Source organism: Hevea brasiliensis, chromosome 5 (assembly GCF_030052815.1).
Source record: "Hevea brasiliensis isolate MT/VB/25A 57/8 chromosome 5, ASM3005281v1, whole genome shotgun sequence".
Lineage (NCBI taxonomy): Eukaryota > Viridiplantae > Streptophyta > Magnoliopsida > Malpighiales > Euphorbiaceae > Hevea > Hevea brasiliensis.
In genome coordinates, this window is record NC_079497.1 from 10676840 (window position 1) to 10687796 (window position 10957).

The window sequence follows — 10957 nt, forward strand, 5'->3', positions numbered from 1 at the left end:
TTAATTTTCATGTGATAAATTTAAATAGTGTTTAAAATAGTTATTTTTTTTGAGTGCATTGTAAAAAAATAAATAAAAAGTTAATTATATTCTTTTTAATATAAAAACCCATTAGTATAGAGTAGAAGAATTTTTTTATGAATCAAAATTAAAATTTATAAATTTTTTAATAATAAATTAAAATTAAAAAATAAAAGTAAAATATGAGATAAAATTTAGAGATAGATAATAAAAATTTACCCAAAAAAAAAGGGAAAAAAAGGGTAATTTTACTAATTCATGACTAAAAATAATTTTATCTAAGAAAAGCAAATAGTATGTTCTTTACAATTTTGCCACACTAAATAAAAATGAGAAAAATAGTGTGATTAGCCATACTTAATATGTACACTGATAAATTTAATATAAACATTTTTTTTATTAATTTTTATGGCTGAAAAATGTTAAAATGCTTTTCCTTCAGGATCTTAACTGTGTAAAGAAATTAAGAAGAAATTAAATAAGAAAAATAAAAAAAAAATTAATTTACTTTAAAATAGGAAAAATTGTGGCGTGAGAAAATATCTTCCAACGGCTGTTTCTCGACTGTGGATAGTTACTTGGAGTTAAGACTGAGACCGACGCGTTGCCACTCGTCTCTCCAGCGTCGTTTCCTTTTCTTTCTCATTTATTGCACGCAGATCTAGGCGTTCCACAATTTTCAGACAGCACTCATTTCCCTCGCTCACTGATCATCGCTTTACTCTTTTAATGGACCGGAACAGAACCGACGGCCCCGTCTACCCGCGCCAATGGAGCAGCGACTCTGGTACCTCCGGCACTGGCTCGTCAACTCCTGCGTCAATGTCGCTTGGACATCACCACCATTCGCGATCCTCTTCTGTTACGGGACTTTCCACCATCAAGAGAAACCAGAATTTCGCTGCCAAAGCAGCTGCTCAGCGGCTGGCTCAGGTCATGGCTTCTCAAACGACTGACGATGACGAGGACGAAGATGACGATCTAGGCTTTAGATACAGTGCACCTCCGCCTATCTCACTTTCTAGGAATCTTAACTCTGGTGCTGCAAGTAATAGTAATAAACCTGCGGTTCCATCTAGCAGGATCACTAGATCTCCTTCACCTGCCGTATGTTCCTTTACCTTTTGCCGTTTCTATTTTATTTTATTTTATTTTTTTCTACATTTTTAGTGAATGGTTGGATGGGAAGAAGAAATGCTAATCGGAATTTCTTGTATTTGAATTTAGTTAGCTTGGAACATGGGAGAGGAAACTCCATCGGTTCGTTCAACATCAGCCGGAAGGCCCTCAATGTCCCTTCGAGCAGCATCGCCAGTGCCTCCTAGCAAAGGATCACTGAAGACTTTGGTTTCTTTACCACCAGTGGAGCCTCCTAGAAACGGGCAGAGAGACGGTAAAAGGTAGCGCCTTAGAGGAATTACCTTTTGTGGCATTGCGAAGAACTACACTTCTATCTTCTTCTGCTTATTCTGTTAGACTATTTGGAAAGTTTTGCATTGATTAGTGATTCAACAACTTAAAGATGTAAATTGCCATGATTGCAGATTCATATCTGACGTGGGACGCCTAAACTCTAAAGATACAGGAGATCAGCGCGAGGCTTCTGCACTTCGTGACGAGGTATGCTAATAAATACTCGTTAGGTTCTGTCAATGTTGGGTATGACTATAAATGTGTCTATTCTACTCAGAGATATAAAATGGATCTCCTTGTTTTCACGATAATGAAGGTTTGGCTTATTTTTGCAGCTTGATATGCTACAAGAAGAGAACGTGAACATCCTTGAGAAGGTGTGGTAATGTTGTTCTTTTCCATTGCTAAGAGTATTTTTTCATTCACTTAATTTAGTGCAACGAGACCCGAATTCACTTTGCAGCTCAGAGTTGAGGAAGAGAGATGCAAGGAAGCAGAGGCCAGAGTTAGAGAGCTTGAAAAACAGGTGATTGCTTTTTTCCTGCATTGGTAGGCAACGTTTTTAATCAGCAAGTTGGCTGTATTGTTGTTGAATTATCATCAGGAATACAGAATGCTAAACCCAATATAAAGTTGGAAATTTTCTTCCAAATTTGTTTGTTCATTTGTACAGTGGCTTTTCCTTGTATAACTAATCTCAGGTGTAATTATTGAATGACTCATAGTAACCTTCTTCCCACCCCAAACTCATGATTTCACTGGCATATGCCCTTTACTGCTTGTTATGGATCTTTAGGTTGCTGCTCTTGGTGAAGGAGTATCTTTGGAAGCTAAATTGTTGAGCAGGTAAGATGTTCTTACAGCTTTAGTTTGATGGTTATCCATTTTTCTTCTTAATGGTTTTGTTATGAGGTGTTGCACTTCTGTCTGCAGGAAGGAAGCTGCATTGCGTCAAAGAGAGGTAATGGGGATAGTTGAGTATTTTATAGTTAAGAATTTATGCTAGCTCACTAATTTCATTTTAATTTCTTCAGGCTGCACTCAAGGATGCAAGACAAAATAATGTGGTGGATAAGGAAATTGCATCTATTCGATCTGAAGTGGAGGTAAGTATGCTTCCATGTGATGCTTGAGTTTCTCTGTTATGTTTCCATCCACTGCTAGATTAGCTGTTTTTTTAAGATCCTTGAACCGTTACTAATGTGTGCTTGAATTTCTTTCTCAAATAAGAATGCAAAAGAGGAGGCTACAGTTGCCGTGCAACAGCTTCATGGTGCTGAATCTGAAGTGAGAGCCCTTTGCTCAATGACACAAAGGATGATATTGACTCAGAAAGAAATGGTCTGTACTTAATTAGTCGCAAGTGGCCTGTTAATCTGTTATAATCTTTTGAGAACTAGTTGTTGACTGTATTTGCCTTTCAGGAAGAAGTTGTTCTTAAGAGGTGTTGGCTTGCTCGCTACTGGGGCTTAGCTGCAAAATATGGTACCTTCTGGTCATGATATGTTTTAATATATCATTGGAATTGTCTTTCCATTTTCAAATTTTGATTGGTTCCGTTTGTTCTCCATGTATTATGAGGAAACATAACGAAGCCTATTCTTCATATTTTTCTGGGTATGACTTCTTGATATGGATGAAATTGGAGAATACCATTTGAAATCATTCACCTCTAAACTTATAATGGCAGTACTATTTTGTCCTTATATGGATTTCTGATATGAAATTACTTATAATATTCTAATATTAAATTTTAAAATATTCACATGGGATTTGAAGATGGTATGTAGTTTGATTATTCTGCCTCTGAACTGGCACGACGTGTGCATCAGCTGACTTTATTTTCTACTTATCTCTGGATTTTGAGAAATTATATACTAAAGCAGTTATTCCATGTAATCAATCTACGTGGAATTGCTAGCCAATTAAAAATAGAAACATATGCTAATAGATTTATCAAGATTTTTTTTTTTTTTTTTTAAAAACTGCTCAGTAGTTATTGTTTTATGGGACCCACTATTAGGTAATTATTATTTTATGGAACCCACAGATATATGTATGTGTGTCTATATTTTATTAGCTTGCCATTACATGTAGATTATCCTACATAGAATCACAGTGGTATATCCTCCAGTGACATTTTTTTCTGTTCTTGTTTAGGCATCTGTGCAGATGTTGCTGTGTCAAAACATGAATATTGGTCATCCTTAGCACCTCTTCCATTTGAGGTTGTTGTTTCTGCTGGACAAAAGGCAAAAGAGGAATGTTGGGAAAAAGGTTGTGGCTGCTAATTCATATTGCATTTATTGCGTTTTGTCCTATCACTGACAGCGTTATTAGATATCTTTTTTCAATAGATTCAAAGGTATTGTGCCTTGTGTTGTTTATCTCAATAATTTCTTTCAGGCTTTAATACTTGTCACTTTAGCAGGTGATGGTGACAATGAAAAGAGAAGCAAACTTGCTCAGGACCTTAGTGATCTAACTGGAGAAGGGAACATTGAGAGTATGCTTTCAGTTGAAATGGGGTTGAAGGAGCTTGCTTCTTTGAAGGTTTTCTTTTCTATTACACTGCTTGTTTTCTAAACGTTTGGTTCCATCTTTTATTAAACATAGAATTCCTTTGTAACGCACAAGTACTGCAGCTTCTTTTCCTCTTGTTCTCAACCTTCTTGAATTAGCAGTTATATTTACATGCTTTAGGGTCTCATTTATTGAAAATTGCCACTATATCTGTAATATTGTGTTGGAAACATTCAAGGTTGAGGATGCTATTGTGCTTGCACTGGCTCAACAACGATGTGCAAATTCTGCTCGATTACTCATCTCAGGTATAAACTCAACATGCTTGACTTCATTCTCTAATGATTCGAACTCTAGTTGGTTCATTTCCTCTGTATGTTTCTTCTTTGTTAGATTTCATTCATTTAGCTTGCTCTGTTACCATACGCCACATTTAAACATATAGATGTCTGCTTTACTGATGTGTTCTGACTGTGTACTTTGCTTACTGTTTCTCTCAGATATCAAATCACCAGGTGATCCAAAATATATGGACGCAGTTGGTAAGTCATATTTGTGCTACTCAATGCATTTTGCAATTAGAATCATTTACTATCTGCTGAAATGAATAGTTGTACAACCTATTATCTTAGTGTCAAATAAAGTTGATAGCTAATGTTTTCACCATTATGCTTTGATTACAATTCCAATCCATCTTTTCTCTCGCAGAATTAAGTCCCGAGGAATCTGAAGATGTACTTTTCAAGGAGGTAAGGGAAGGTCTTCTTAATCACCCTTGTTCTTATTTCATTTATTTTCTAGCATTTTTATGATATTTCCTTTTTGATGGATGAACCTGCCCCACTATTGGAATTATTGTTTTCATCCTTACTTCCTTTACCTCCTTCAAGATACTTACAATGAATAGCGCACATGGTGTAAGGGTTCTCAGTGAAGAAATGGTGTGCACAGTTATTTCGATAACCCTTTCTCTTTGGCATTACTATCTTTGCATTTGTACAGCTACAACCGATGCTACGCAAAGAACAGATGTTGATGGCATGCTAGATCTAATTATACAATACAATGCATTCACACAGGCATGGCTTACATATATTTGGAGCAGAGCCAAAGACAATGGTATAAAAGAGGATATTGCCAGAGAGCGGCTTCAGTTTTGGATTAACCGCCGTGGGCACTCACCAAGTTCACATGATGCTGTTGATGGTAAGCTGCTCTATTTTTAGTGGTGACCTTATTTGTTTCTGCATGTCACGCTTGGGTGTTTGGTGTTCAGTTGAGCAAGGCCTGATGGAGCTCAGGAAGCTGGGGATAGAGCGTCTACTGTGGGAAGCATCTCGCAAGGAAAGTGATCAGGATTCTTCCGCTAACATAACACAGAAATCTGCAGGATTATTTAAGGATTCTGCTTGATGGAAATTTGTCTATCTTCTTGTTTTGCGTTTTTCCTCGTGTTTGTGGTAACATATCATATTAATGAGCCTTGGTTTTCTAGTCCACAACACTGGCACATTAACCAAGTAGGCTTCTTCCCTGTGGCAGACAAATAAGGAGTCTGAGGCCCAAGGAGCTTGAACAAACGTGTTGTAGGAAATCACGAGTGAAGATGTGGCCTAATGGATTGTGGCGTAGCCGTCTAGCAAGCTTTCATGGTATTTGACAACCTTTTTGGTTCATCTGTTTCCTGCACAGAGTGATCAGGCTCTTGGGATTTTGACTTGAGCGCTTCACTTAACATGGGTACGATGCTGTATCAGGTTAAAAGCGCAGATACATTTTGCAATACACGCAAATGTTAATTCTAGCAAAAGTCAGATGACAATTTCTAGCCTATAATTCAAATTGTAATTACGTCCTCAGCGATTGTATTATCAAGTCTTAATTATGTTATGTCATATCAATCAGATACTAATTGGATAGGAGATGGTGGCCATTTTTTTCTGGATTCAGTGGAGGCCTAATGGATTGAATAACAATTAATGGACCTAAGTGTGCAAAGTTAGCACTTAAGAATGCAAAGTTAGCACTTAAGGGTGCACAGTCAGTAATTTTAAAATTTTTCATATCTAGGGTGTCATGTAACATACAAACTATTTATATTGTTGTAAAATTATATAATTTGTTTATAACAAATTATTTCTTAATTGCCAACATATTTAGATGCCATTAAGAAATAAAAATCTTAAATTTAATAAGTTAAAGATTAGGGATTTTTATCCTTAAGAATAGAATTATATCAAAACACCTAATTCGGAGAGTGGAGATCACTAATTGTTGGCCCTTTAGTTTGTCCACACAAGCAAGTGATCAAAGCACCCTTTGAAGAACCAAGAACCCCTTCCTTAATCTTCATTTGATTCAGCCAAGAATGGAGGCAAGGTATAGTTTAGGTTTTTCTTAGTTTTGATTCTATGGAAGAGTGAGAAACACTTTCTCAACTTTGAATTCAAGAATTTTAACACTTAATTCCTCTTGAATCAAGCAAGAAATGAAAGAAAGAATTTGGCTATGGCGAGAGAGCAAGTTTCGGCCAACATGAGAAAAAAAGAAGATAATCACTTTCTCTATTCTTTATCTCTTAAATATCTAATTTTTTTTAATTATTATCTATTTCTAATTTAAAAGTGTTCACATTTGATTTTTTAACTAAATGTGTTTTTTAATCTCCATTAGACCACCCGTCAATTTGATATAATTAAGAAATTAAAATTTTAATTTAATTAGTATTCAAAATACTAATTAATCATATACTTTCTTTCTCCTTTGATCAAGTCAAACTAGTTAAATTGACCAAGTCAAATTGACCAAGATTAATTTCCCAAATTAATAAAAATTAATTTCTTTCCTTATGCTTAATTAATTAAGTTTATATTTAAATAATTTAAATATTAACTTGATTACTTCTATAAATAAATTTAGTTTCAAGTAATACTAGGGACTTTGTAATCTACTTGCAAACTAAATATATTAATTCAATTAATTAATTAAACTATTTAATTAATTAATCAAATTAATTTTGTTTTGGTCATATTGCTTTTATGTGTGTGACTTACTAGGTTTATTACTAATTGGCAATGAGAATAATATTAACTCATTAATATTATTGGAGCTATTCCAAACTCAAAATGAATTTTTTTATTTATTTAAGTTTTCATAAATCATGGTTGATATCTAGCATATTGTATTATGAATACCCAATTAGTTATGAATTATTACCTAATTAATGAACCTTGATCATACATACCATGTACTAATTTTATTACTTTGAATCATATGTCCTCATTTTAATTCTAATTCTTGATTAATAAGACTTTCTAGTCAGAAACTTTTTTTTGACTAAGTCTATTTGTCATGGTCAGGAACTTGACTTATCAAGAATAATTTAAATGAATATAAGATTTTATCCTTATTTACTTAGGGTAACGGACTCTATCTTGACTAATACCTATCTTCATATATAGCTAGTCGGAGTCAACACATACCCATATACTCATACCTACTACAAGCATGAAAGCAGTGTCAAACTTAAATCACCTATATACAAGATAACTGTGTTATTTCAGTTCAATGGATTATATGTATTATTATGATTTATATGATAATGGATTGACAAGAGTAAACTCCATATACATGTCATATTTGTGTCACTAGTTCAGCCTACTTATCTTATAAGTGCCCACCATGTTTGTCATATAGCATGAAACTCGCCATTTTATCCCATTAGTATCTCATACTAATCCATGGATACAAATAATAGTGACAATTTATGCGGATAAATTATGTCCAATGAGATATCTTAGATTGTGAACCTAAATTTATAACACTTGTATTAGAATGTTTCGTTACTTATATTCTTAACACCCTAAAAATGAAACATCTAGCAAGTTGTTAGAGGACATTTTCAATTAAATTTAAACTATTTAAATTTAAAAGAAAAAGAAATATGCCGTCAAAAGGGAATAAATGTTTACAAGATATAATTTCATGATATATTCTAGGGTATATTACTAACAAGATAGTCATCTCCCTTTTCACCATAAAGGTCAATTATCTTAGAATAGCTAATTGACGAAACTCGAACCCGATGCCTCTTCACTTCTTACACCTTAAAGATGAAAGAAGACCAACTAGGGAGATGGGTGACATTTTTACATATTGTCTCACACTAGAATGTTAAATTTACAATTTGGCATTTAACTTGCAAGTGTTACATGAACGTAGTGGGAAGATTTATTATTTTAAATTTTAAAGTGCAACAAAAAACCAATAAAATAATAGGAAAATGCAATTAATCCAATATTAGTAGAATTTAAACCGAGAAATTGTTTGTTTGGTAACAAAGTAAAGATGGGGACGAAAGTATAATAAACTCCAAAGTTGAGAGGCAACAAGTAAAAATTAGCCATCAATATTAGGTATATTTTCATGAATATGATGCAAAACACATAAAACCCTTGTTATGGATAAATTCTTAAAAAAAACCTACGTCTCATGGCTAAGGCAAGGATATTAGAAGAGACCTTAGAGGGTGTTTTGCTTAGTTTATAAGTTGATTGATTAGTTCATAAACTCTAAAAATAAATTTACCTATTTGTTTATAATATTTTTTTAGGTTTATAAGCTAAATAAAATAAGCTGAAAACCATTTTTTTTATTTTGATGTTTATAAGTTAATTTGACCAAATATTTTATCATATTATTCTAATTTAATTTTTAAAATTTCACCATAAATCTCATTTAATATCTTTTTAGTCATTTTAATAATAAATGTCCCCATAACTTTTTTTTTTAATCAAATACATCAACTGCTCATCAATCACTTAGAAGTACTTTGATCAAACATGTAACTGCTTAAAATTTAAATACTTATAAGTTTAAATTAGCTTATAAGCATTAGTTCTTTATTAGTTAATTTTCATAAGCATGACCAAAATGCTTCTAACCACTTACTGCTTATAGCTAATTTAAACTTATAAATTTAAAATTTTAAATAGTTATGTGTTTGGTTAAAATGCTTATAAGTGATTGATAAACAGTTAATATGTTTGGTAAAAAATAGATTATAAGATCATTTATTATTAAAATATAACTAAAAAGGATATTAAATGAGATTTATGATAAAATTTTAAAAATTAAATGAAAATAATATTATAAAATATTTGATCAAACTAACTTATAAATATAGGGCTTATAAGCATTAAAATGAAAAGGCATGGTTTTTAGCTTATATAAGCTCAACTTATAAGCCTAAAAATTATTATAAATAGGTCAATATATTTTTAGAGTTTATAAGTTAGTATAAGACAACCACACTCTTAATCTTCAATTGTGCTCTATAACGGGAGAAAGAAAGTGAAGGGAATATCAAACCTATGGATCAATGGTCCTAATCAACGTATGTACACAGATACAAGGCACATGTGCTCTATCAGAGACTGACCAACAGAGATTTAGTAGTCACAATCTATATCTGATATAGCCTAACTATAAAATCGAGTTAAATGATCAAATGGCTTGATTAAGTCAAATGTTCAAATGGCTCGGTCAAAGAGTTAAGAAGCATGGTCAGAAGGTTAAGGAAATCAAGAGGTCAAGATGCTCAAACGCTCAACCGAGAGACCCGAGTGTTAGATGGCTTGGACGCTCGATCGAGGGATCCGAGCATTAGATGGCTTAGTTTCTGGACGAGCAACGACCATCCAAACAATGACCAGATTTAGCTTAAAAATTTGAATAGCTTAACTAAATAACTAATCAGTAAGAAATAAGCAAACAGTTAATGGATATATTCGCTGAGAATATTGAGATCACAACTAAAGAATCCGATATTCTAGGAGCCAATCACAACCAAACAATCCGAGATTTTAGGAACTAACTTCAATAGATATTAAGGTTTTAAGTATATTCGTGTGTTGTAGGCTGACATCATCCTTAAATTAGTCAAAGAAACTCACCGCAGCATAATGCTCGGAAGCCGCAAAGACTAAATTAGCATGATCAAATTTATTAAACGATGCAAAGTAATAGACTGAAAACAATAGACCCGATTAAGAGCATGAGCTGTGAAGAAAATATACTTTTAATTTGATTCCATATTATCCAAATAAATTCTTTGTGGGGGCACAAAAATTGAACCAAGTACTTCATAATAAAACATGCAAAAGTAGAAGCAGAACTAACATGAAATTGAAATAAAATAAAATAAAATAAAATGTACATTTCAAAGATCACAGTGTACCTCTTGGAGTTACTCTTGTCCTCCAAAGATTGAACTTTAGCGATAGCTGCTTTGCACCAAGCATCACGATCGAAGGCGTCAACAACGTTGTGTGGTTCAAACTGATGACCAATGCATGGAGGAGGAGGAGGAGGCCGAGGCAGAGGCCTTATGACAGAAGCATTGACTTACTTGGTCAATAGCCCATTCTCATCATTATCGGAAACCAAGTTATGGTACTGGAACAAGGCCTTGAATTTTCGTTTGGTGGAGGCGGTCCTGTAAGAATAGGGTGGCTTGAGGATTGTGGCTATATACGTACCATGCGACATTGAACCCTTCATCGTCGGCTGCTCTCTTAAACCTGTAAGCCTACCCTAAATAAATGGGACTTTCTATCAATGTCTACGTCTTTGTCTTTGTCCTTGCCCGCCATGTCTCTGGGCTTTGCATTCGATTTTCCTGCCCGCCATGTCTCTGGGCTCTGCATTCGATTTTCCTTTCACATGTGGTAAGGGGGAAGGAAACATGCACAACACAGTAGTCAAATGCTTTTCTTTCATTTTCTCTCGCTAGTATCCGCTCGCCAGTGGCCACACTTTTCAACGAAAGCTCAAATCCTATTACTAATACCGAAAGTCCAGCCATTTTCTTTTGGGCTTAGGGCTATATCCAGGAAGAAAACTATCTCCTACACATACTTATTATTAAGACGTCTATCTTGTGGTGGAAATGGTAGGCAAAGCTTCAAAAAAAAAAAAAAGAAAGAACTGTTCCATTCCT

The 10957-nt window shown here is 33.9% G+C and overlaps 1 protein-coding gene across 4 annotated transcripts; it reads left to right on the forward strand.

Moving 5' to 3' along the window:
- Positions 1 to 557: 557 nt before the first annotated feature.
- On the forward strand, positions 558 to 5852 carry LOC110651822 (coiled-coil domain-containing protein SCD2). 4 transcript variants are annotated; one of them, XM_058146967.1, is made up of 18 exons: positions 558 to 1128; positions 1249 to 1421; positions 1566 to 1641; positions 1770 to 1811; positions 1898 to 1960; positions 2231 to 2280; positions 2368 to 2395; positions 2469 to 2540; positions 2665 to 2775; positions 2859 to 2919; positions 3595 to 3711; positions 3863 to 3987; positions 4196 to 4265; positions 4458 to 4499; positions 4666 to 4706; positions 5037 to 5163; positions 5234 to 5417; positions 5500 to 5852. In XM_058146967.1, exons 1-17 carry the CDS (start codon positions 751 to 753, stop codon positions 5368 to 5370), a joined length of 1713 nt encoding a protein of 570 aa, XP_058002950.1. In that variant the 5' UTR covers positions 558 to 750; the 3' UTR covers positions 5371 to 5417; positions 5500 to 5852. The 4 variants fall into 4 exon arrangements, with proteins under 4 accessions (XP_058002950.1, XP_058002949.1, XP_058002952.1 ...); XM_058146969.1 differs by having other exon boundaries at positions 559 to 1128; positions 3866 to 3987; XM_058146966.1 differs by having other exon boundaries at positions 5234 to 5852.
- The last annotated feature ends 5105 nt before the right edge of the window (positions 5853 to 10957 follow it).

Excerpts from the sequence above, each read along its gene's own strand:
- LOC110651822 (XM_058146966.1), top strand. The coding sequence starts at position 751 with ATGGACCGGAACAGAACCGACGGCCCCGTCTACCCGCGCCAATGGAGC. Across the intron at positions 1,812-1,897 it reads ACGTGAACATCCTTGAGAAG|CTCAGAGTTGAGGAAGAGAG; the intron begins GTGTGGTAATGT and ends TTCACTTTGCAG. Across the intron at positions 1,961-2,230 it reads TTAGAGAGCTTGAAAAACAG|GTTGCTGCTCTTGGTGAAGG; the intron begins GTGATTGCTTTT and ends ATGGATCTTTAG.